Source organism: Aspergillus flavus, chromosome 4 (genome assembly GCF_009017415.1).
Source record: "Aspergillus flavus chromosome 4, complete sequence".
NCBI classification, from domain to species: Eukaryota; Fungi; Ascomycota; class Eurotiomycetes; order Eurotiales; family Aspergillaceae; genus Aspergillus; species Aspergillus flavus.
This window is the reverse complement of record NC_092405.1, coordinates 1728077-1753197: the sequence shown is the minus strand read 5'-3', so window position 1 is coordinate 1753197 and position 25121 is coordinate 1728077. Positions and strand designations below refer to the sequence as shown.

General features: G+C 48.8%; 10 protein-coding genes across 10 annotated transcripts; 3 read left to right on the top strand and 7 right to left on the bottom strand.

The window, feature by feature from the left end:
- Positions 1-598: 598 nt before the first annotated feature.
- F9C07_3801 (uncharacterized protein) lies at positions 599-1050 on the top strand (the record flags this gene model as incomplete). The annotated part of the gene is made up of 2 exons (XM_041291856.1): positions 599-940; positions 997-1050. The coding sequence occupies 2 exons, from the start codon at positions 599-601 to the stop codon at positions 1048-1050; spliced, it is 396 nt and encodes a 131-aa protein (XP_041146082.1).
- Positions 1051-1163: 113 nt separating this feature from the next.
- On the bottom strand, positions 1164-2699 carry F9C07_2283361 (uncharacterized protein). The gene has a single exon (XM_041285812.2). The coding sequence runs from the start codon at positions 2384-2386 to the stop codon at positions 1508-1510; it is 879 nt and encodes a 292-aa protein (XP_041146081.1). The 5' UTR covers positions 2387-2699; the 3' UTR covers positions 1164-1507.
- Positions 2700-3102: 403 nt separating this feature from the next.
- Positions 3103-4575, top strand: F9C07_3799 (uncharacterized protein; the record flags this gene model as incomplete). The annotated part of the gene is made up of 3 exons (XM_071511138.1): positions 3103-3347; positions 3402-3996; positions 4039-4575. 3 exons carry the CDS (start codon positions 3103-3105, stop codon positions 4573-4575), a joined length of 1377 nt encoding a protein of 458 aa, XP_071366397.1.
- Positions 4576-8560: 3985 nt separating this feature from the next.
- On the bottom strand, positions 8561-10774 carry F9C07_2283359 (metacaspase). Its single transcript, XM_041291862.2, has 9 exons — positions 10345-10774; positions 10149-10288; positions 9733-10095; positions 9639-9683; positions 9503-9578; positions 9355-9451; positions 9084-9304; positions 8864-9033; positions 8561-8809 (listed from the first exon to the last, which is right to left on the bottom strand). The coding sequence occupies exons 1-9, from the start codon at positions 10467-10469 to the stop codon at positions 8784-8786; spliced, it is 1263 nt and encodes a 420-aa protein (XP_041146079.1). The 5' UTR covers positions 10470-10774; the 3' UTR covers positions 8561-8783.
- A 366-nt stretch (positions 10775-11140) lies between these two features.
- On the bottom strand, positions 11141-11596 carry F9C07_3797 (uncharacterized protein; the record flags this gene model as incomplete). The annotated part of the gene is made up of 1 exon (XM_071511137.1): positions 11141-11596. One exon carries the CDS (start codon positions 11594-11596, stop codon positions 11141-11143), a length of 456 nt encoding a protein of 151 aa, XP_071366396.1.
- Positions 11597-12438: 842 nt separating this feature from the next.
- Positions 12439-12994, bottom strand: F9C07_3796 (uncharacterized protein; the record flags this gene model as incomplete). The annotated part of the gene is made up of 2 exons (XM_071511136.1): positions 12439-12579; positions 12806-12994. The coding sequence occupies 2 exons, from the start codon at positions 12992-12994 to the stop codon at positions 12439-12441; spliced, it is 330 nt and encodes a 109-aa protein (XP_071366395.1).
- A 1345-nt stretch (positions 12995-14339) lies between these two features.
- On the top strand, positions 14340-16315 carry F9C07_3795 (F-box domain protein; the record flags this gene model as incomplete). The annotated part of the gene is made up of 2 exons (XM_041291854.1): positions 14340-14498; positions 14552-16315. 2 exons carry the CDS (start codon positions 14340-14342, stop codon positions 16313-16315), a joined length of 1923 nt encoding a protein of 640 aa, XP_041146078.1.
- A 175-nt stretch (positions 16316-16490) lies between these two features.
- F9C07_1526396 (uncharacterized protein) lies at positions 16491-17919 on the bottom strand. The gene is made up of 2 exons (XM_071508178.1): positions 17418-17919; positions 16491-17262 (listed from the first exon to the last, which is right to left on the bottom strand). Exons 1-2 carry the CDS (start codon positions 17686-17688, stop codon positions 16667-16669), a joined length of 867 nt encoding a protein of 288 aa, XP_071366394.1. The 5' UTR covers positions 17689-17919; the 3' UTR covers positions 16491-16666.
- A 904-nt stretch (positions 17920-18823) lies between these two features.
- F9C07_3793 (uncharacterized protein) lies at positions 18824-19072 on the bottom strand (the record flags this gene model as incomplete). The annotated part of the gene is made up of 1 exon (XM_071511135.1): positions 18824-19072. One exon carries the CDS (start codon positions 19070-19072, stop codon positions 18824-18826), a length of 249 nt encoding a protein of 82 aa, XP_071366393.1.
- Positions 19073-19408: 336 nt separating this feature from the next.
- F9C07_2256609 (P-loop containing nucleoside triphosphate hydrolase protein) lies at positions 19409-24235 on the bottom strand (the record flags this gene model as incomplete). Its single annotated transcript, XM_071510117.1, has 15 exons — positions 19409-19955; positions 20015-20422; positions 20453-21031; positions 21084-21350; positions 21407-21449; positions 21517-21615; positions 21682-21774; positions 21831-22034; positions 22092-22151; positions 22216-22378; positions 22429-23113; positions 23198-23432; positions 23516-23798; positions 23860-24086; positions 24145-24235. The coding sequence occupies 15 exons, from the start codon at positions 24233-24235 to the stop codon at positions 19718-19720; spliced, it is 3675 nt and encodes a 1224-aa protein (XP_071366392.1). The 3' UTR covers positions 19409-19717.
- Between the last annotated feature and the right edge of the window lie 886 nt (positions 24236-25121).

The window sequence follows — 25121 nt, the reverse complement described above, 5'->3', positions numbered from 1 at the left end:
CTACCACCGAATCCTTGCGAAGATTAATTTGTAGAATCATTTGGTAGCGAAAGAGGGGTATAACAGCCATTGACTCATACGAAACCGATGCAGAGGCAAATTCACATGGATGGGGTTTCCCTTCCTTGCAAGCTGGATCTTCTCCCAACGGGGACAACTTACTTGAGCCTCGGGTGAAAGTAAAAAGCGGGCATCAACGCGAAACAACGGGGACAGTAAAAGTCAATCGACGATCTCAAAGTCCAGACCGGGATTGGAGAACAACTAACACCTGTCGAATCAGAGGGTAGATTCAGCCGTATGTAGTATTCGCTATCCAGACATGGATACACTTTTAGGTAGTATATCCTCCTTGTCCAGACTTTAATATGGGGCAACCAGCTAGAAATTTGGAACGCCATAGATTAAGGTGCAGGCGGGGTTGTCTTTGTTTCGTATTCATAGAAAAACAAGTTTGCTGGGCTCCCATAGCTACATATAAGTTTAGACGACCACAGTAGTCGGTGATCTTTTCCACAGATCAACATCTCTCTTCAGGATCTCATACCCTCTACAAGTCATTCGTTCAGACCCTGAATATCATTCTACAAGCACAAAAATGCGTTTCTTCAAGTACCTTGTTTTTGCGGCTCCCCTCGCCCTTGCGACTCCCAGACCCAACCCGGTAGCAGCACCTGCGCCGGATGGTGGTCTCCTCTCGGAGCTGCCTGCGCTCATCGACGCGGTCAAGGAGCTCCTGAGCACAGACACTCTCAATGACATTCAAACAATCGTCAAGGGCGGTGCTGTTCTTCTGGGCGGAGACACTCCCAAGAACCTACAGAAACTCCTTTCGAGCGAGAACATCGATAAGTTGCAGGGTATCGTCGATAATGCCGACGGTCTCTTGACACCTAAATTCGTCAATGAGACGACCACTCTTATTGATGCTGCGTCACCGGTAGGCTTAGCGCTAAACACAGGATTATGAGTAGTGAATGCTAATAACTTTTCCAGCTTGTGGATAATGTTTCGAAACTTTTGGCTGGACTGTTGGGATCCTTGGTTTAATGATGTTACGAAAGCAGCCTTTTGATGCCTAGACGGTTATCATAGGCTTATGTTCTCATGCAAGCAGTGTCCTTCATGCCTAGATGGATGACTGGACGCCTAGTGCTCTTGTTCTTTACAATAATCTTGCTCACATAGCGATCTAAATACATGAAATGGTCCTTTATTTTTATTTTTTTTTTTTAACCTGGCCCTAGTTTCGCATCCCTGTAATGTGCCGCGCATAGTGCAGTTTGGTCTTATCGTTCAAATCAAATCGACAGGGATCTCAAGCGCAAAACAAGACATTTAGCTCATTATTAATCTGTAGATTATATTAGATCGCGGCGCACGTGCATGACAGAGATTTTCACTCCGGGTTGTTTCATTAATTTCATTCAGATCCCGCTCCAAGCACCATTGGGTGACGTCGGTGCGCTACGACAAAAGATAAGAACACAAGTACCAAGTATCGTATCTACACGACATTCATATGCTTTCGTAATTCTTGCAAATAATAACGCAGTGGATACCCCCGTGTAGAGGTCGGTAATGCAGGGTACACCGCTACCGAGAACCCCATAGTGGTCCGATACAATCCCCGAGTACCAAATGTCGATTTAAGCCCGTAAGCCTCTCTAATGCGTGGTGGCAACATCTCAATCGTGAGGACCCGCAAAAACGGTTTCATCACTGATACCCAACGCGGATAATCGGTGCGATGCAGAAGATCCTGCGCAAATTTGTGTGCGTCTGCTGTGACGGTCAACTGCTCCACTTGGTCGTCCCAGTACTTCCAGAATGCCTGGCGGTTCTCAGGCCAAGTACCCGATGGTAGGCCCATGGCATGCATGAGGATTGTAAACTCTGCGTATGCCTTCTCGGCTGTGGTGTAGTTGACGAGGCCGTAGACGCGCTGGTAGAAATCGGTCGCGGTCGCGTAGAGCGTCGCGGCGACCCAGAGCTGGGTCGGTCGGTGGGAGGAGAAGTTCTCACTCCCGCGGAGAGGTGGCTGCCCTTGGCTGATGAGTTCTAACAGAGTCTTCTTCTCTTCTCGTGTGCCAAACACCAGGCAGGCAATGTAGCTGAGATTCGCCTGGAGGGCGTCACCTAGCTCTGTCGCCAGGTTGCTGCTGTGGCCGTTGCTGGCATTATGGGTATCACTAGTTCGATTTCTGATTCCGGGGAAGGCCGCCTGGAGTAACAAAGCGGATCCTGAACCAGCAAATAGAATGCCTTCTTGCAGGATCTGGGGAAGAATTTCGAGTTGATCGAGAGCTTCCAGACGACTCGAATCGGACGAGGCCGATGGTGTCTGGGAAATCTGGTCTGGGGATTTCTTCTCATCGAGCGACATGATGGCTGTACGTTTGATGGAGAATAAAGGGGGGAATGTTGGCTTTTTTCCGTAAAGGTCGTAGAATTTGTACGGGTTATCGCGGGTGTTTTGCGTGATGGACGAGTTAGGGTTACAGGATCACGGACGACTCATTTGACCACAACACATGTGTGTGAAGTACGATGACCTCGCCTCCAGAGGCTTGTCATACATCAATTTGCCTATCTTTGGGTTTTATCATGTCAATCAGGCCCCAGTGACCCTCCTGTTTTACTCAGTTTCCCCGCATCTCAAAGAGGCAATAAATCCGTACCCAAGTTTACTGTCTCTGGAGCTGGTGGATCCACCACCTGTCCCGAAGCTTAGGTCCCCTGCTAACAACCGCGGTTTCTCAATAGTTCGTGCCGATCCTCATCCAACTTCCGCATGTGAACTCGTGTGTCTAAAATGAGGTCGCCATCATTGGCCCCGACGCGCCGCGCACTGCGATCGACAGCGTTGCATTGTCGATCCATGCGGAGAGATAATACCAAGGTCGAAACCGCCCTTTCTCCGGAATTGACCCCTTGGTGGTCGAACCCCGAACGCGAAAATAACTAGGACAAGACATCTAACGTTAATTAGCTCAGTGGTCATATATTAAATCCTACACGTCTCGGGCCTACATTTCCATCCACCCTAACGAGTTCGACGTGTCCACCCCTGCTCCCCGTGGACAGCGACTGGGCATAGCCATGGAAGAGAAGCAACATTATCTCGGCTCCAAAGCCGCCAAATATGCCCTGGGCATCCATCGCGGGCCTCTCCCCCAAGACGATGGCGAAGGCGTTGCAATCGAGCATGTCGAGACGGCAAACACCATCTCGTTAGAGAAAAGGGAGAAGACGAGGGCTGAGCGAGCACGCCGCCACTGGGCTCGATTTTGGTGTTGCTACATTTTTTGGAGCTTGATCTTCCTGGCCGTTTTCTTGCCCGTTTTGTAGGTGCTCCACTTTCGCCCGACTACGTTTCAGACTTTGACTAATTTTTGCAGCTTCACCGTCATCATCCCGGCCATTGCCCAAAGAGTGCTCGACAATGCGTCGCTTGTCGTCACCGAGACGAGCGTCATGCAGCCGCGGCCGGATTCGATCATGCTGAGCTTGAAGACTGCTCTGAAACTGCCCATCGGCGTTCCTGTGCGCATCGAACCCATAGCGATCAGTCTATTCAACCGCAAGGAAAAGGGCAACGGTACCTGGGCCAAGGTGTATCTTGATGGCGCAACGATCGACGGGAACACCACTCTAGGAATCGACAATCAATTCACCCCGTTGAACGTAGAGCAATGGAAAGAATACGTCCACAGCGTGGTCTTCGAGAAGAACGCCCCGCTATCGCTCAACGGTAAAACCACCGCATACCTCGGCAAGCTGAAGAACCACGTCACCATGGATAAAGACGTGAAGCAAAATAGTATGTTCAATGACCCATTCTCCAAGAATATACTAACCACTGTTCCAGCCCTCAATTCGTTCTCTGGCTTCTCCGTCGCGGACCCTCAACTCCTTCTCCCTCCGAGAGAGGACGGGACTAACCTCATTGCCAACGCCACCCTGCCCAACCCATCGGTCATGACCTTGGAAATAGTACGTCGCATCCACCGAACCTCAATAGAGACTTACTAACAGAACCAGGGAACAACGGTCCTGGACCTCAAAAGTGGAGACCTCGTCATCGGCAACGCAACCATCGACAACCTCGTCCTCAAACCAGGCAACCACTCATCCCCGATCCACGGCATCATGGACCTCAAGGTCTTACTCAAGAACCTCGTACCGATCCTGCAGTCCCAGGCCAGCTCTCTCAAGAACGGCTACCTCACTCTCGACACCGTCGGTAAATCCGTCGTCTACGACGGCGTTGAGGTCCCCTACTACACCGAAGTAATGAGAAACCTGACCATGACGGCGCAAGTGCCCCTCGGCGGCCTGATCACAAACACTCTACGGGGCATTCTCCACGACGGCAACGGAGCCAATATTTTCGCCAACCTCACCGACAACTCGAGCTCGGATAGCGGCAGCAGCGGCGGCGGCTTACTAGATTTACTCGGAAGATCCGACAAGGGTTTGGCGAATATGTTGACTAGCCGCGCCGTGGATGAGCTCTTGAATAATCCCGAAAAGCGTTCGTCCATGATTAATGTCCTAGAGGGGTTCCTATAGATGATGATTCTCATGATGCATGCGGCTGTACTTAATGTATATGACCGTACCTGCGATGTCAAGTGGCGTTTGGTTTTAGATATGATTTGATTTATGATGATAACCCTATTGCAATCTGCTTAGTTAATGATATCCTGGCTACGATGAATGGAATGCCTAATATACGCATTACATAACTTATACATGAGACTATTATTCAGCTGATCTAATTATAGTCAATCACGAAAATTCTTCTCCGGTAGTAAGAGTGTGTATATCCACAAGTCTACACAGATTCGTACATGTGGTTTCCGGACTTTCCGGTGCCTACCTTCGGTCAATATATTGGGCTTTATGTCCTTTCCATAAACAGCAATACTAGAGATATCTCAAGCTATTGAAACCACGTTACATCGTCTTTGTGTGGGGGTAGATTCGAAAAATATATTGTCCAACTTGCCACTCACCATTAATACCAGCACAACAGAATAACCGCGAAATTTTCACCATGACTTCCGATTTGCTTACAACGCAAGTCGAAGTAGGAAGAATGTAAGAAGGAGAGCAGCATTAGCATCACCGTTTCCCTCTGCTCACAAGACTAAAAAATAGCCCCATGTCCTCCCTAACTAACGCATCTCCTTTCTCAATTCCCACACAAAAATGCTTGGATTATTGCTTAATCAGTGGAGGATTTGTCTGGTCAGTGGTCACCAAACTTTGGTGTCCGCAACGTTAAAGGTGGAGCTCTCTGACCAATGAAAATGTACATACACCAACATCTGGATTAAGTAAGAAGCCCTAATTGCCCCTTTTTGCGGGGCCAATTAAATAGTCTAGCGATCTTAGGTAGTATCCATTTGCTCAACGGTCCCATAATTGGGGCAGGGTATTACCAAGCATCGGTGGGCCTGCTGGACATAACGCAATTTAAGATACATATATGGGTCTCGTTTCATGGCTTGGAGGGCTTTGCTTTTCTTCGATTCGATTGGATGACTGGGTTAAACTGGGACTGGCTGGGAAATGGGGATGATGGACTGCTGGTGTTGGCTCGGTCTGTATCAAGGACAGAATGAGAACGGGAGAATTTGGGCGCTGAGATCCTCCCTTACCGTGTTCCGTAAGATGCTCAGGTCTTGTTGTAGTATTAGCATAGCTTAATATCGACGGCTATATACGATGCTAAACGGTAGTGTATTGCAATTTAGAGCATAGTTTGCTAGACGTGCACTTAGGTCACTTTAAAACCAAGCATCTCATCCACAGATAAGATCCTTGGTTACCGCGCCCCAGATATACAAGTAGACCTTCAGATTCCCAGCAACATTGACCTTGTTTTCCTTGTGCCAATCCAAGACGGCTTGAACTAAAGTGTAGTCCTCAGCCCTATCCTGAATTTCGATCTCAGTAAGACCCCAGTGAGCTTATCGCGTTCCCAAAAAGGGGAAAAGATTTAAGTAGGAGCTTCGACCTGCACAATTGGCGAGCTATACTGCTAGACTTTGTGTCCCCATGACATGTCCCAGCTCTTGGGGGATATCATTAGTCATTCTGCTTGATATGGCAACTTTCTGGCAACGGTAAAACTCGCCAAAATGTGATTAGAAGACTGCTGCCGTACAATGCTGCTAAAGATTTAACAATAGCGACGGCTTTGGTTGTAAGTTAAATGTAATTCGCTTTTGTTCGTTCGGCTCACGTCCCATCGATTTCATGAGAAACGTTCAGGGCCGAGACCATCGTCCTCTAAACGATCAAAGTTGGCCTTCAATAAGGATGAACGACGCGTCGGAGTAGCAGTCGCACTACCACCAGCCTCAACCCGAGATACCTTCAGACACCTCTTTTTCACGGGCGTAGATCCGGCCGCATGCGGCTCGGAACGCGGTACGCTAATCTGAAACTAAGTAAGCAATAGGCGTGCGGCGGAGGCGACACTACATATCGAAGCTCGAGAAGAGCGGGGACGCTTGGCAGGAGGACCGGAGGCATCGACAAAAGGGTCGTCGCTCGCTGCCTGAGCCGCGGACACAGGAGGAAGAGCGAGGCTATCTTTCAGAGCTGCCAACATCCTAATACTCTCACGGACGGTAGCATGCATCTACTCGAAGCATACTCTCAATCGATGGAAGCTCTTTATCCTCTTCTTCCATTCCTTTAATCACTGCAGAGCTACCCTTATTGAATTGACTGCTCGATTCTCGATAAATGTCAGTGTTTGACGCTACCTTACTGGGAGTATAGGTGTTGGATTTTGGGTACGAGGGACTCTACTCCCTCTATCAACTCACGAGCCCTCTCAACATCAGCACATCAGGAAGAGCGCTGGCCAATAAAACAGGCGAGGCGTCTCTCGCACTGCCTGTTGAGATTGTGATTGGGATATTTCTGCTGTTTCGCAGCTTTCTTGACGAAAATATCTCTCACCCGTATCTCATATCGCCCACCCCCCCTTCTCCTCTTTACACTCGGTTTAGGATAATATCCCTCCTCTTCCTCAACCTTTTCGTTATTTCCTTCCCTTTACATTAGCTAAAATGGTGTCTGCTGGTCATGTTGGCAATTAGCCTGTTGATATGCTGTAATGTTCCGTTGTTCGTTCTCAATGCTTTGACAGGCTGGGAGGGAGATTCCATGTATCTCTTGCATGGATCCTCCCTTCCTCCATGAGGAGGGTTTCCATATTTAGCTTTAGGGGTTTAACCTAACAGCAACGAAAATTCTCCAGACGGCGTCTCCACTACTGTGTCTGTGCTATAAGAGCTTCCTATTAGTATAGACTTCGTTAAGGCGTGACTTCTTTCGAACGCTTCGATGATTTCTTTGTATATCATATAAAGCTTAATATAGACCATACATACCTATGTCTGGCTCAGATTAGACATATTCTGTACCAGGTACAGAAGGCTCCCTGAGGGTTGCCATATACATGGAATAATAGAGGCTTGCGCTATCTATTCGATGGCATAGTTAGTATGTAGATGAGCATTGGTTTGAGTTGGGGGAGTGGGTACTCGACTGGTTCGGGATGATCGAGGAGTTACTGGCGTAGAATCTCTTGACGACATCTTCAGACCAGCTGGACATGTCTTATTATAAGAAATACAATATTAGAGAAATATAGTTCTTGTTTAGTAGCACAAGGCTTATATGAGGAGGGTAGAAGATCTTGATCTTTATGGAACCCAGGCTCTATGAGCCGCATAGCCAAGATGATAAGTTGATTTTGGTGTCTGTACGGTTTTTGGAATAGCCAGGTGTTGAGGTTGCTCTCGCTTAGTCCCTGGTTGAGATTGCTGTGTAAGGGAAGAGGTTATAGAGAGTCTGGAAGTGCTGCAGTTTGATATGAGATGCACTGTTGGAGGCAGATGTCCACATTCATTACCATGTGTCACTGGATATGGCTATAATGAGGAGGTTCTATACGGTTTTGCTCAACGCTTCTGGAGGGGAATTGAGATGCCTTATGGTTGACTTCTAGTATATTGCTAGTGTCTACATCCTTAGTGTAGATTCTATTTTCTAAGCAGGTCGGCTCTACTACGGAAAAGGACCGCGTACATAAAAATCTGAAACCACCGAACAAAAGTCTATTCGATCTTGGGTTAAACTAGTTGTGCGCTAATGCGTACTGAGACTTTAATGGGGTATTCTGAAACATTCTAAAGCCCCCGAGGGAATATCAGGCAGCTAATAATGCATTACATTGTAAAGACATCAAATTCGTTTTACCAGATTCGTTAGTAGGACTCTGATGGCATCGTATATGGCCCAAATTTCATTGAAGATGGGCATCCTCTCATACTCAAATTTCTCAGGTAGCTACGGCAGACTCGATGCAAGACAAAGTGTCGAAAATTATTATACATGACTGGTTATTACCTCGATCAACAGGTTTGCAGAGTGAGGGACTTTCGGTTACCAGGATTTAAAATCTACATGCATGTCGGATATGCACTTAGAGCTCATATCCACGACGCTAACAAGAGAGGAAGTCAGAGCCATATAGCCAAGACTAAAGTATTGTATCTTAAGTGTGCGACCGGTCAGATAGTATTATCAATAACTATACAGCGCTGCTGTCTAGCCAACAATGCATCGAAATAAAGCCGAAAGAAAACATGGTCTGGGCTTTGCTCGAAGGCCCATGCAAATGCTATTGAACATCATAAATCGTGTAAACCCAAAAAGAAACTACGCATACATCATGTCTCATACAGTACATATCACATCACAAAAAGCAAGTTGGTATCTAGGACTGTTAGTAGAGAGCAGAATAAGTCGACGAGAAAGATCAGCAACTCACCTAGAGGGTGGCTGCAGCTCAGCTGCGGCTTCTGACTGTATTTGCCTTCTAATTCGGACCGGATCGAGTTAAGCAGTTGTAAATAGCTCTGGTTTGGACGCGCTTGTAACGTCTTGATAAAGGCCCAGCTCAATGCACCTCGAGCCTGTCCGTCCTGGAAGGTATCCGCTCTATCACCCTGTTAGCTGCGAATTACCATGACTCCTGCTAGAGTACTTACGAAGTTTGGGTATCCTTGGAACCTGAAAACATGACGACATCCGCAGGGGAAGTCTTGGTTTTAACGGTTCGTTCGCGAGCAGACTCGCCCAGGGCAGCTTTCTTGAGGAAGCCAATTGCAGTCTGGGCCACACTAGCGAAGTCGCCTTGTCCATACGACGTAATGGCGCTAAAGAGGTCCTGGGCCGCCTCTTTGGCGAGATTAGGTTCTTTCAGAATACCCTAGCTGAGGTGAGCAACTTAAAGGCACGTTAAACGGGAGAAACACACACCTGAGTGGAGTATACGTAAGGAAGGTCCAGGGCAGTACCCGAGTGGCAGGAGTCGAAAATAGCGGTCAGTCGAACACCCGGTTGCAGCGGGCGTACCCTTCAAATATTGTCAGTGCTGAGGCGAGCAGTAAGAGGAGAGCATACATACATAATAGCGTGCATGTCATCGTCTACAATGTGTCCTGCTGTACGGTAGTCTACCGGATAGATAACGTCATCGTATCCTTGTGTCCGTCAGCACTAGTCATGAATAAATATCATGGGATAAGGGGCCAGAAACTTACCATCCTCCTCGTCTCCATCCAGATCGGGTGTTCGACCACCATGTCCTAGATCAATCAGCCAATAAATTCCGGTCACCTTACGCGATAATTTTACCTGAGAAATGAATGAAAAGCGAATCGTTCCGCTGCGCATCCTTGACCAGCCATTGCATCGCTCGCAGGATATTGGCTTTTGTTGGGACACTCATGGGGTTCTGTTGGTCGTCGGTCAGGATGACCATGTCTTCTCTCCGGTAGCCGTATCTTTCATGGAGGAAGGTCGACATGTTGGTCACATCATTGATACAGCCGCGGAGGGCGTTCGGCTGCCCGGCATAGTTAATCCCAATCAACAGGGCCTTCCGTCGGCCCGTACAAGCGGAGTACTGGAAGCGATAGTTGGACGGAGCTCCCTTGCCGAACTGCTGCGCCTCCATGGGAGGGCGTGGGGGCATTTGGCCCCATGACGGCGAGTGACCTAGGATGGTTAGTCGTTCCAGCCTGTAGTAAGGTTAGGATGCCTTCGCTTACTGTGATAAGAGCGATACTGTGACCCCGACGATGGGGGCGGGGTCGGAGTGTGATGGCCATATTCATATTGGCCGTGGGGCGGATATTGTGGTGGAGAATATGAATGGGGGGATTGCGATGGAGGAGGGTATCCATTGGAACTTGGACCGGTTAGCCCTAATGGCAGGACGGTGAGTGGACAAAAGAGGTATCTTACTAGTAAGGCTGCGGCGGTGGTGGTGACCACTGCTGCTGCTGCTGCTGATGTTGCTGCGGCGGCGGGTAGTAACCACCTCCCCAACCCGGCTGCGGGGGAGGGTAATTGTAATTTGGGTGGTACATCAATTAGATTGAGATGAGATGTCACTCGTGACCGTGAAGTGATAGCAAGAGAGAAAGGTGCGTGTGAGTGAGAGTGGGAGTTGAATGAACAGTCAATTTCCCCTCGCCAAGAAACAGTCACTCGTGTGGAGAAAGTCAGTGCACCGTGTCAGGGGGGCTAAATACGAACCCTTCAACCCACAAGATCGTGAAGAAAAGTAAGCTTATCTTCCCACTGGAGACGGAATGGGGGGAAGAACAAGAAGAGAATATGAATGTGATCAAGGAATACGAAATGGAAGAAGAGGAAGAAGAAAAGACAAGAACGCGAGATTTAACAAGAACGAGGAACCTGAGGCAGGGCTGGCTGATAGTCCGCATTCCTCGGTGGGGTCCGTCCCGTCGAGCGATTGGCCCAATCGTGCCCAGTGGGTCTGACACGAGGCGGATAGGGCAGCAGCGGTCAAGTGAGAGAGAGCGGATGTGTCTTTTTCATTGCCTTTTTCTGTTGTGAATGAGGTCGGTGTGAGGGGACTTAGCGACGGACTCTGCAAGTCAATTGCACCGGTCTCGTTCGTCTACGTTTTTTGGCGATATCTACAATCATAGCCCACAAAAATCGCACCTGAAAATTGACCCCAAAAAAAGGTCCTCGATCGGCATGAGTAATCCATGACTACGGAACGCCATCATCAATCAATCACAACATCATCCATTGGGAGGCCGTCAGGCGTCAGCCTTACCGCAGAATCCTGAAGGTGGATTCCGGTAATCTCGGCAAATAGAATTCGCCCCTCAACCCGTCTTGCAGAACGTTTGGCTTCATGCTTCTCAACAGATGATACGTACTCTCCCTTCCAAGTTAATTTGGATGGGACAGCCCTACAGCCCTGGTTCCATGGTACGTGCCACAGTGGATGTCCTCCCAGCCAATCCATTGATTTCATTTCCCCAGGAATCTTGACGAGTTCCGCGCTTGTCCCGAGGAGGCAACCTTCCGGAATGTTCGCTAGGCACCAGCATAACTGTCTTGGTCTTGGCCTGCAGCCGGGCACATGGGGGCTGCCCATAAATGACGATGGTGGAAGGACAATGATGGAATCCTCGGTTGCCGGCTGGCCGATCATCCAGCCTTGGCCAGGAGACATGCCTATCAGTTGATCCGGTTCAGGTCACGAGGACTGCACCACCGTACCAGTCGTCTTCTCATTTTCTTGGGGACATTATAGTACGAGTCTCTTAAGGCCGTCACCAAAGGGCCAGACGCTTCTGCTTGACGGCCAAGTCTTTATTGCGGTCACGGGGTCATGCTCACATGACCACCATGAAACATGTTAGTTGGTATGTTACTAATGTACCACCGCGTACCGTGTTGGGAGTAAGCGCCGCAACCGGTAGCCAACTCCACGACATGATGAATGGTGGGTTGACTGGGGTGCTGGCGTCTAGTAATAGCATAATATAGCTTTATCAGAGTCCAATGTGACGGTTTATATAATGTAGACCCATTTACTCCCAAGTACGTATGCAGGGTAATCATGATACCTACCCACTGGGAAAGCGTGATGATGTTAAGAGCCTCAACGATACAAAGCCAGCCACGGTAGAGGGCAACAAATCACTCACACCACGTTTTAAGCATATAGCACACGAGTAGAGCTTCGTACGGGAAAAGAAAAATGATCAAGAATAAACCTTAGCTTGATAGCACAAGAAATCCCCGAGCTCAGGATACGAGCCTCTGAATTTATTTACAACATGACACTGTTGAGCCTCAGTGGGTTCCCTCTTACACGAGGATTGGCTCCTGCAGTTCTACACACCGAGGTTAGCATCACTATCGAGGTACCGGAGGGAAACTCAATTGTCTGTGCTCGTGCTCCATATCATCAAGACCAACCCCTCTTCTTTCGAGGTCTACAAGGATGCTAGCAAACAAAGCAGCCGACAAGCAGGAATGTGACCAGACAGGGATCCTTGCTTCCTTCACCTAGAACGACGCATAGGCACAGGATCCAGACGAATCCATCGACCACGTTCCCAGACGTGTCGACCAATCTGGGTGCTCACGCACTCGGAAGATCGTCGACACATCTCGTGGGGTGACGTGCAGTACAACGTGACGGGGGGACTAGGTTTGGACCAGTTGTGATACCCCGCAGAGCTCGAATATCCATGCTTATGGCTTATCTCGAACGGGCCTTTTCTGATTGGCAAGTGGGTCTCGATGGACAAAGATGACCCGGCCACCTTGCATTGGGAGCTCACGCAGCGACGAGGCTGGCTATCCGACATCAAACGAGACGACCAGTCATGCTCCCCGTTGCATGAGAGCCCCCAAAGCATGGACACCTTACCTTTGGATTGACAGGCGATCGTGTGCCAACTTGGGCCTCAGTGCGGCGATCTGGATGACCAGCCTCTTCCGGGGGGTACCTGATTGATCCTCGTCCGGAAGGAGGCAGTGCAAGGCGCAGTTGATGCGCAATTATTCGTTTGCCGTCGGCATTGTTTGACTTGAAAGGCAACCATATTTCGAGCATCATGTCGTGTTTATTGGTCCTCTGTATTACTCAGTTGAGTATATTCCGTAGACGTGTCGGGTGAGATGGTTTTAAGCTGTGATCTGAGGGCAACGCACTGGCCAGTTGGCTGACGGATGTGACGGCATGGGTAATTTCGCAGCTTACGAGCACCGCCACGAGTTGGTCGATATGGCAATCATGGCCCGAGTATCGGAGGCTTTCTCTCTTCCTTTTGTTTTTTGTTTGATTATTTTCTTAACTGTACCTATCGTTGCGTTTCAATTCAATGTTTCAATAATTTTTGTAAAACTGAAAAGGGACTCGTGTGCACCAATTCATTATCAATCATTTCAATGATCGATATTTTTATCCGGCGTGGCAAAGACGTATGTTTCTCGGTGTAAAGGAGCAGCTGGTACACAGTCATGCAGCCGCATCACTATTGACGGACTAGGAGTAGCAGTCAATTTCGATAGTGTAACGCTGAGACATTGGAGGGCTCAGTGTTTCTCCGAAGCGCGAAAGAGGCGATTCGGAGCCAGACAGGATGGGGTAAAATAAACTAGGAAGCGACCGGCGTAAGAAAAAATTAGCGCTGGGTGGCTTTTGTTTTCCGCCACGCTGAAAAAGAGCCGCAAAAAGGCCCAAGTCGGTGAAGCCCCAACAAACTTTGGTCTCTTTCGCATTCCGCAGTTCGTTTCCAAATCATTGATTTATTTTTAGCTTTGAAACGTAACCTGGTTGAAAGACAGGACAGACATCAAAGAAATAATAAAAAAAAAGAAAGAAAGAAAGATTTGGAAATCAGATCCACCAATCTCACCCGTTATCGTCCCCGTGGTATCACGGACCCGAACAAGGAAATGAAACCAAATATGTCGAGATGAGGCTCTGTGACATCTAATCGAATGGACACGGGAAACAACCCCACCGCTCGAAAGCCAATGAAGCGACGATCGCAGTCTTTCATCATCCGACCTTGACGCGCGGACCTTCATTCGATGCATGTGGGCTTTAATTTTGATGTCCACTTGGCTCAAATCCTAATAAGCGCTCCCTGAGCCAATCGCTGTGCTGGGGTCGGGAGGCTCCACGATTACAGATCTCGTCTCACAATGATCCTCATGCTTGTTAGAGCCGCATTCCTGAACTACTAAAACATGCTCTCAGCTGGTTCATTCCGTCTCCAAGGGTGTGGGTAATCTTCACACTTGGTAGCAACCATTGACTTGCGTTGCACTCCGGGCATTCACTGGCGGTCTTCCTGGAGAACACTACTGTCATATTATTCACTACATTCCCTCTTCAGTACAATCTACTTCCTTCCTTCAGATGCTTTTCACACCCATCGTGTGCCCCCTCGGTCATGTCAGTGATGACCAGAAATCTGGATTGTATCCCTTACGATGTTTTCTATCAAGTGGCATCCACCCTGGACTGTCATGACTTCGTACATCTCAGCCGGGTAAATCGAAGCCTGAATGCCTTGATGCGAAACGAATCACTGGCACGGAAGACAGTCGAGGTAATACTATCTATACCGTCCGCGTCGAGCGTAGAACACTAACAGTGCCACAGAACCACCTCCTCCATACCAAGGAAGGGCAACAAGCAAACGAGAAGAAATCGGGATACCGCAAAGCACTGGGGCGTCTATATGACATCAAGGAAGCGGTGGCAACAGCAGATCCATACTCGGCCTCGATCATCGGCTACGGAAGTGCCTTTCTCTACAGCGGCGGTGCGCTGTGCTACGTGTTCAACGACGAGATCCGCGCTTTGGATGTCCATGGGGCCAGCCAAGTTGAGCATGTCCTGAACCTGCACGCGGTGCTATCGCGCGTGATCCCGGATTGCGACCCGACTGAAGACCCAACCCAACTGTCGCTGATGAACTACAGTCATGGCGTGCTGGCATTTTCAGTGGAGATTGTAGAACGGCGAGAAACCTGGCTCCTGGCGGTGGATATGCGGCGAAAGACGGAAGGGGGAAAGGGGCGATTGCGCCTGCGCCGGCAACTCGAGAACAAACAGCGATTATTCGTGAGACACAACCAATCTTACCTCTATTACGGGACCCACTCCGGTGCGGGTTATCATGGGTATAAGCAATGGATCGTCAATTGCTTCGAGCTGGCAACGGGCAAACAGACGAATGAGAAACCGGTGCAGTTGCACGATTTCGCCGGCAACGAAATCGGACAAACGGTCTGTTTTGATGTACACCAGGACCATCTGTACGCCGTGTCGACGCAGACAGCTTTCGAAATGGAAGAAGTCGACTGGACCTCATTCTACGTTTGGGTCTGCGTGGCCCCCACCAACAATACGAAGCGCGTGACACTCAACCGGACCTGGCGCCGACAGCATCGGGAAGGCCCCATTAACGACTCCTGGTCAGATATCTCCCTGCGACACGATGAGGCCACGAAACAGCTGATCATCCTGGAATGTCGTCGCGAGTGGCACAAGGGCGGCAGCGAGAATTTCCGCACCTACTACGTGCAGCCGCTCCCGTCGCCCGCCGAGATCATGCAAAGTAAGCACCAGGGCGAAGCCTGCCGTCCCGTCTCTCTGCCGGACGAACCGTTGACCAAAACCCTGGACCCGTCCAGCAAACCGAACTACGAACGCCCCCGGAAGCGCCTCCGCCGACACTACCACCCCGAATACACTCTGGGCCATGACGACCCCGTACATCGACAGGACTTCATCCTGAACCGCACCAAGCTACGCACGTACAACCTCTCCGCCTCGACCTTCGTCGATCTCGTTAACGACCCATGCCCAACCCCGGGCAGCCTGATCCCGCACGACCGGCTGCGACTGCGCATGGTGTCACGCAAGCGCAAGTGCCCGATCGACGAGGCGGGCGAAGAAGGAACCCCCAACCTGCTCTATCAACCGGAGATAACGGAAGAAGACCAGGAAGAAGATGGACAAGCCGCAGGTTGCAGTGAAGAGCGCTTCGCATCACGCGGAGTCCGCCTATGGCCGCCTGACAACGCGCCGGCCGAGTTGACGCAACTTCTCTGCCCATCCAAGCGAACCGGCAAGGTGGAGGCCATGGCGGATGAACGGACCATCATCTACACGGTGAACCAGGAGGGCCTGAGCTCGGATCTTCAGGCGATCATCCTCATCAACTTCGATCCGGCGCTGCGACTGCCCGGTCTGCAGCGCTTGGACATGTCTGGCACGCCTGAAACCCAACCCAACACGACGACGGGCCCTCCCACCTTCAACCCTGCCAGTCCGCGTAGGGCGAACCACAAGGAGCCATCTGTCCGAGAGGAACGGGCGATGCACTTGCACATCCAACGTGGATTCTGGCTACGATAGGGTCTACTGGGTAGACATGGACGGGTATACGAGATAAAACAGATAATAATAAGCATTACATAAACAATGGAAACACAATGAAGGTCACTGATATGCGATTAGGTTCGCCAGACCAAGTCAGCATCTCGTATTAGAAGATTTAGAAGATACGAACGAGCCACTCGCAATGCTCCACCGAAAAGCCCAATCCTCCAGGACAAGACTGTATGACAAGAATCACGGCATCTGACATCATCCATTGCAGCCCAACATTAGTTAGTAAAGTAAGTAAAGTACATAATAAAGCAACCAGGTATCGAACTATAACACAAACCCAAACACATAACACATAACAACACATCCACAATACTACTACCTGTGCACCTTACCAGAATCCAACTCCACCGGCCGCTGAGTACTAGCCTGAGTAGTGTTCAACTCGGCCAGCGGCATACCCCCCATACCCATATTCCCTCCCATATTCCCATTCCCACCCATATTCATACTCCCACTCAAACTCCCCCCATTCAACCCCATATACCCCCCAGCATCCCCCTTCTCCCCAACCCCCCGGACAGCACTCCGTCTCTGTCTCCGCTCATACAAAGCCCAAGCAATCGACGCAATCGCAATAACCCCCAGCGGCACACCCACCCCGACCCCAATAGCCACATCATGATTATCCAACGCCTTCTCCTTCAGTTTATAGTCAGCGTCATCGCAAGTACTGTTATTGTTCGAATCCGATCCCGATCCCGACCCCGACCCCGAATCCGAGTCCGAGTTATTCACAGCCAACGCCGCCACGCCCGGAATCGCCGTCCCCATGGTAATCGTGAAGGGATCCCCCTCAGATGAACAAGTCGTGGAACCATCTTTGACTGTGACAGAGCCACAGCAGTATTTCGAGGATGAGCCTGAGAACCCGACGTTTACGACTGGGAAGCCGTTGTTGCGGTTTGTGCTTGCTGTAGGTTTCTTCTGTTAGTTCCGTTATCCTTTCCTAGTATATACGCCCGACTCCAGGGATTATATATCAGTCTAGATAGACTAGACCAAGATATACACCCAAAATCATATAGAAAGAAGAAAGAAGATAGAAGAAAAGAGAAATGGAACATACAACACGGCGCAAAACACCTCGCACCCCAAGATTTATCCGTGCAGCTCCCCCTGGACAGCGACATGCCGTGAGACCCCTGCAGGTAGCAGAGCCCATTGGACATGCAGATGTCGTTCTTGTTGCAGCAGTTTGTGGTTGCGTCGGAGGTGCAGGGGACGTCTGCGGTTGCGACGCTGCCGTCGAGGAAGTAGCATGTTCGGTTTTGGGCGTGGGTGGGGAGGATGAATAGGAGGGAGAGGGAGAGGAAGAGGGGTATTGGTTGGAGTTTCATTTTGTCTTGTCTTTTCTTGTCCGTTTTCTTTGTAAGGCTGGGTTGCGGTGTGTTGTATATTGGGCTTGGGGGTGGATAAGTATCAAGAACCTCGTCAGGACTCAAGAGTAATGAAAATAATAGAGTATATTAAGATAAAATAAAGTAAAGCAACACCACGAACAAACAAAAACACCAAAACAGAAACCAAAGAAAGATCCCAAGAAGAAACCAAACCCCAACCCAGTCCAAGCAACTCATCACAAAAGTAACCCAGACCCTCAATCAACAATTCTGCAGCTTACAAAAGTAACCACCCGTGGCACACGAAGGAAACATCCCATTGGCCGCGACGCAGAAATAAGGAGTCGGCGGAGTCAACTAGCGTCCTCATCGACCAGCCAGTTACCCTAATCGAGCAGAGAATATCCAGTGAGATGCCTGATAGGGAGGGCGCCAAGAGTTCTCAGCCCCCCGTTAGATTTCAAGTCCGACTCGTGCGGCTTGTTTGGCCCCCAAATTTCATTCTTCTGTCGGGCTTTTGATTGCGTGAGGCTGTTTTGGAGTGGGGCGGCCGTATTTCCTGGGTTCTGAGTGGTGAGAGATAATTCATAGGGATCGGGAGGGGTGGGTTGGGCCGTCGGGTTTGAGAGGTGAAAACCGTGTCTACAGTACCGTGTGTAGTTGTTTGCTATATAGGGAAATAACAAATATTATATATACTATGTATACTCCGTAATATATGCTGTGGTGTCAATTCTTGATAATTATTTGATTACGGAGTACAGCTGCAGACTCGTTCGGAGTATATCCGTCGGTATGAAGGCAAGTCTGACCGTACGCCATATCGCTTCGCCAAGGCCGGGTCCAGAAAGGGTCCAGGGTCTGACCAGACATGGAGCTACTTAACCCTGAGTCCCTGACCTGTCATATTCTGGATAATCAACTCAACTCATCAACACCCTTTACAGATAGTAAACCAAACCAAATGCATTGCTATAACATCGCCATGAATCTGATAACAAAACTTTAACCAACCATATATATAAACTACTACACACGCAAGATCCGACTTTATCATAAACAAAATAAACCCAACACAGCCCGGAAACCCCCAGCCTCAATAATATAAATTACTCCGTATTTAAACTCCCAACTACCAATGATGATCAATTGTATATCCACGAATCAGCGGATTCGGATCTTTCAACAATTGTTGGATATCCGTGCGGACCACGTCTAGCTCGGACTCGCTCGAGTCTGGACAGTCGTAGAACGCTTCTGCGAATCGCTGGTCGATGGAGGTGAGGTTGAAGTCTTCGTCGATTTTCTTTAGGCGGGCTGTGAGGGATTCGATGACGGAGTCGTTGATGGGTTTGGGGATGGTGAGTTTGAGATGGAGCATTTTGGTCTTTCCATTGATCTTTGGTGATAGGAAATATCAATATCAGTCAACTAATTTGGGTTATGGAGAAGGTGGAATGTGGGGTTTTTTATTTGGTTTATCTGAAATCGAATTTGAGGACAATGGGGGATTATGTGTGATTATATGTCTAATAATATATAGTTTCTAGAAGAAAAGTTATGCTGTTTTATTTCTACATCATGGCCAGGCTTTCTGGTTTACCTTGTATCCCCAGACGATACCAAGGTAAAAAACCAGGTAACAGGTATACCAGCTGGAGTTGAGTTAGACTATTCCCTGAATCCAGTGATAAGCTTTCGGTGGTTCCGTCAAGGGGTCTTGTTCAATGGATAGTATCATGAGAACTCTCTGGAGAAGCTTATTAGGCTTCCCCACAGAGTCATGCCTGTCCTGCTGTTCGGGGTAGATGGCGGAACTTGTAAATGCCAGGGAAGCTATCAGTGTTCTTGGACACTGACCAAGGTCGGCATGTTTGCCTTGTTATGCAGACTGGGAATGCACGATTCTAATTGATACTGTGACACTGTCTAGCAAATCGAATGAATCCATTACGGCCACAAATTACATATCCTGGCCAATACATATTGACACCAAGTGTCCTCGCCCGTATATGCAACATGCACACTATAAATCACTCCCTTGATCGAATGTCTCGGCGTGATACAATGTCCCAAAAATACTTTGAGACTCCGACAGCAAAGACTGCGGGTTCCCCAACTCGACGATTCGACCTTCGTCAATCACCGCCACGTAGTCAAAGTCCAGAATTGTCCGAAGATTTCGCGCAATCATGATAGTCGTGCAACAGCTAAACTCCGATCGGATGACCGCCTGGATCTCTGAATCCCCTGCGGCGTCAAGACTAAAAGCACAAATATACTATTAACGCGATGGCCTAGATAAAAGTCAGAGTACACTTACTCGCTAGTAGGCTCATCCAGGAGCAATATCGTACTCTGCTTCAGCAGGTGCCGTGCAAGACACAGAAGCTGCTGCTGACCATATGATAGAAAGCTGTCGTCGATCATAATATCGAGAGGGTTGCAGTCAGGGAACCCGTACATGAGAGATCTATCCACCATGGCCCCCCAGAGTTGGACGCGCTCCAGTGCGACAATGAGTTCGCTATCGCATTTGTCCCCAAGTGGGTCGAGATTTTGTCTAACAGAACCGGGAACTACGAAAGGCTCTTGGGCTAGGCATTGTATCCTGTTGCGAACTATGGCTGGCGACAACATTGAGATGTCTTCCCCGTCGATGAGGATTCGACCGGACTTCACTTCAGCCATCCCAAGTATGGCGAGAATAAGTGAGCTTGTGCTACTGGAACTGAGTCAGGTCTATATAAGCATGGTTCACATGATCAGGAATAGTACTTGCCCCTCAGTTCGTCCACATAGTCCCAGCTTCTGTCCAGGTTGAAGAGTGAACGTGATATTTCGTAGTACCGGATCGGATGTGGAGTCATGGCTGACGGATACGTCTCTGAATTCGATGGCTCCTTGTGCTGGCCAGACGCCGGGGTTTATAACATTGCGATGCCGCAATTCCCTCGGTGTATCCTCAACGAAATGCTTGAGCTGTGCGATGACACTAAGCGATGGCTCGATCGAAGTCCAACTCAGAATTATACCTGAAAGGTTCTGCCCAAGCATTGTCATCATTAGCAACCCAGCACCAAGCATTCCAGGGTCGATAGGTGATTTGATCGCAACAGCCAACCCGATCAACAACACAGCCAATGCGGCTACAATCAAGTCGATGACAAGCACAAGCCACCGCTGAATGCATATAAGGTGATAGTACGGTCGCTGCGCTGTGTCGAGCAAATAGTACGTCGTGTCCCTCATAGATGACGTCCATCCAAAACTACGGATAGTAACGAGGCCATCGTAAGAGTCCATGAAATGTGAAAGTAACGAAGCCTTGGTTTTAGCCCTGGCCATCAGTTAGCTTAGCGGTTCCTTAGATAGCCGTTGACAGAACTAACTCGTGCAGGCGTAATTGGCGCGATGTCCGAACATACACACTATGAATCAAGATCAGTATGCCAACTAGAAAAGGTACTGCCACGGCAATATGTGGCACAGTCGCTATCACGACGCTAACTTGGGCGATGGCTGGGAAAGCCTCTAAAGATGCACAAGTGAAAACCGTCAGCTCAATACAATAGATGTTGCTCGAAAACTCACGAAAGCCTAACAAAATAACGCCACATGGTAGAACCTTATCAATCAATCCCATGTCCTCACTAAATCTGTCCAGGTCATCATCAGTATCCACAGAATCTTGACCTTTTAGTATGCTGCTAACCTGCTCACAAAATTGCCCGTTTCAATGCGAGAAAGGAAGGATACTGGAGTCCTATTCAATCAGGTCAGGCAAAAGAACCACAACGTCGAAGTGTTTGCTTACATCATGACTGCCCTTAACATAACCCCATGGAGGCTCTTCGAAGCAGCGGGCATAATCACCAACCACATCCAACTTCAAATACAAATCAATCGCCGGATTAGTCAAAGCTGAAGCATGTCAACCGCTGCACCAGAACACCTACCCTATCGCCAGGATCAACCCAGCTGCCTCACCAAGCCCTATTGAGGCATATATCCCGAGCCAGAACCCTAGTCTCGAGTTTGAGACACCGTCTTCACTTTCAGACCACATGGTAACCCAGACATCTAGGGATACGATTCATCAGGTCTGACGCTGAGAACGAATATTGGGGGCAACATACAGCGCAAAACGCCCAAGCCTGCTTCCATAACCAGAAATCCCAGTAAAAGAGCAACCTTTGGCCACACGACAGCTGTTGCATAGATCGCTAGGCCGTTTGTCTCTCGGGTTTGGTCTTCAATGTTTGCAGCGCCTCGTGTCATTCTTCTTTTCGCAGCCATTTCGTCCGTTGCGATGTTTTCTTCGCGGCTATTTCTGGGCCTTTCTGAGATATATAGCTTTGAAATGTCCCCTTTAGCAGCCTGAAGCTCGCGAAACGTACCTATTTCAAGGCCATCTTCACCAAATGCAATAACGAGATCCGCTTGTGGCAGGTGATTTACTAGGTGATGGTCAGAAAATTCGGCACGAGGCGGCGAGAACTCCCAAAGGTTAGGTGCGCCCACCACTATGAGAAGCGAATAATACTATACACCCAATCCGCCGGAGAATGCCCCTTGCACTGAAGACACGGTCGAACACTTTCCGCGCAGTAACTTGATCAAGGTCGTTAAGGACGTCATCGAAGAATGCAAAGGGCTTTCGTGCGTAGACTGCGCGAGCGATGGCCTGCAATATAATCAGCGTAAGACGTGTAAGATCCGATAATAGCCTCCTACTATTCTTTGCCTTTGCCCTTTGCTGAGTTTGGTACCCTGCCTGCCAATCAATGTATTATCGCCAACGGGCATTTCTCGTAAATCATCGTCCAAGCAACATGCGTGGATTATCGAACGATACCACTCGCCATCGTAACAGCGGGACCCTGCTATTATGTTTTCCCGAATATACTTATTGACGATCCACGGCAACTGACCACAGTACGCAACTTCCAGGTCGCTGATGGAGATCTCGCCTTCGACTGGTTCAATTTCACCGAGGATTGTCTTTAGCAATATCGATTTACCACAGCCCACGGGGCCTACTATCATAGTGAGCGAGGGAGTTGAAAGTCTCAGCGTCAACCTCCCAATATGTTTCGAATGGTCCAGCCCAGTTCCAATCGTAACATTATTCAATTCTAGAACTGCAGTTCTCAGCCTTGGTGAGGCATTTCCTGGAGCTCTCGGTAAGGGAACTGGTGGCTGCAATGAAGGCATCAATCCGGGAGATGTCAGTCCGACCATTCTCTTGTCATTTTGAGACTTCCGGGTCAAGAAATTCTGGACTCTGTCAAGACACTTAATAGAAGAGAAAGCATCAGGGATGGCAAAGAGCAAATCTTGAAGGGGTGTAAGCAACAGGTTTATTAGTGACAAGGAAGTGATTGCTTGCGATACAGAAAAGACACTAGACCCTTCCAATCTAGCAGCGATCGAATATGCAGCGAAAGCAGATAATGGACCCAGTATTAGTGGTAGATTGACTTAACATATTATTAGTTTGCACCGAATTTTGCGTGTCCAATGGGGCTTACCGAGCAACACCCTGGCTGCTTGGATTCTTTGAAACTTCTTGGAGATCTTAAGCTCTTCTGTACGAAGGACTTCAATCATATAGACCATGCCTTCTATAAGCCCGAGCATCTTTATCGCCTTGGTGGACCCTAGTACTTTTGTGGTAAAGTCGACACGCTTCTGAGTGGCCTCGAGCCATGATTTCTGATGACGTGACACCGAGCCCACTATATATAAAGATATGGATGTAAATACTAAATTACGCTATAGTCAGCTACGCTGCAAGGTAGATATAGTAATGATAGCGTACCTATAGCAAAAATGATAGGGACAGTACAGGTAGCACCAATTTGGGCCGATAAAAGCCAAGTAGCTAGGCCCAGCTGTAAGGCATTTGCCCAAGTATCACAAACCGTACGGCGGACGAACTCCGCAACTGAGTCAATATCTGCATCTACCAGGGAAATAGCGCCAAACTCGTGAGCAATGTCTATATGCAACCACATCATTGTATGATATACAAGGGCAGTCGTCCCAGAACGAAGCATGGCCATAGCGCGATGGCCCAAGTGCTCATAAGTTGCATTTGAGATCTGTGAAAGTACCGTCAATTAACAAGCTAATGAAAATCGCCCAAAGTTTAGAGCAGCTTACTGCGATTCCAATAAAAACGATTGCAGAGTCACGTATCAGGTCCCCTGCGGTGTCTCGAGGCAGTCTTGAGCCTGTTGATCCGAAGTATACTATTGCCCGACTGAGCAGAAATGGCTGTGCCATGTTGAATATCACCACACATAGCCGGGGAACTACTATTTTAGCAATCTCCCACCGTATACACTTGATGAGTGCAAGGAACAAAGCGAGCCTACGATCGTGGTCGCCTACGTTGGTCAGAGACTCTCAGCTGCATAATACTCAGCGTGAAGGCGTGGAACTCACTGGTTTCCCACGCAACAGCAAAATCCTCGAATAGCAGTATCGATTCTAGTCCCTCGTGCACGGGTGGGAGTATACAGTCTGGGGTTAACATATTAGTATACCCAGCTTTAAGCAGATGATTAAGCCACAGAAATAGAAGTCGGCTGAAAGGGCCACTGGTACTCTCCCGGGGAACAGCAGCGTGGTATGTCAAAAGCCACCTCCGCTTCTCAACTGTTTCTAAAGCAAGCAAGATCAATTCTATCCCAATAGAAGCGGCCAGAAAACGCTTCACCTCCAGACTGGAGTCGGCTGGCCAAGGGCTACCGATAGGCACCACGTTGAATATCAAGTCAGTTGAAAGGTAGAATAAAAGCAGAAATGACGGGCGTAATGTCCTGGAGTGCTCCAGTGGGACGAGCGCAATAAGAAAGCATGCTGCTGCAAATCTGATTGTGAACACACAAGCAATAGACAACAGGGATTGGTCTGTGAAAGATCGCTTGGAAATCGCAAATGCTAAAGCAGTGAACTTGAGAAAGGCCAAAGTGTATGCGATAACCTGAGATCAATTGTTAAGTACTATTTGTCTCGGGGAGTTGAGGAGTAACTACTAGCTTGCTGGAATATAAACATGAGGGTGCCACCTGCGAACGCGCCTCACGAAGTCGCAGTATCCGCAGTAAAGCCAAGGGCACGAAACATGCCGCTGGGATCGAGCCCACAATGCTCCACTTAGGTAACAGAGTAAGTCATTCGAATCAAGCAGTGGAGATATTATGATGTGGAAAGATTCAACTATACCTCTTGAATCATAGCGAACTCGATGATATGGTGGATATAGGGTGTCGCCCCAGATATCAGTGGCCAGTCTTCTGCTTATCCAGATAAAAGTTGTAGCAATCTCCTCAAAACATGAGGACTACTTAAATTACCCAGTCACAAAGAAATAGACGTGAGATCGAGCGTTGGGAATAGCAAGAATATAGACCGGTTTG

Excerpts from the sequence above, each read along its gene's own strand:
- F9C07_2283361 (XM_041285812.2), bottom strand. The coding sequence starts at position 2,386 with ATGTCGCTCGATGAGAAGAAATCCCCAGACCAGATTTCCCAGACACCA.
- F9C07_2283359 (XM_041291862.2), bottom strand. The coding sequence starts at position 10,469 with ATGTACCACCCAAATTACAATTACCCTCCCCCGCAGCCGGGTTGGGGA. Across the intron at positions 10,289-10,344 it reads CCACCGCCGCAGCCTTACTA|TTCCAATGGATACCCTCCTC; the intron begins GTAAGATACCTC and ends AACCGGTCCAAG. Across the intron at positions 9,305-9,354 it reads CTTACGTATACTCCACTCAG|GGTATTCTGAAAGAACCTAA; the intron begins GTGTGTGTTTCT and ends CACCTCAGCTAG.
- F9C07_1526396 (XM_071508178.1), bottom strand. The coding sequence starts at position 17,688 with ATGAAACTCCAACCAATACCCCTCTTCCTCTCCCTCTCCCTCCTATTC. Across the intron at positions 17,263-17,417 it reads GAGGTGTTTTGCGCCGTGTT|CAAGCACAAACCGCAACAAC; the intron begins GTATGTTCCATT and ends AGAAACCTACAG.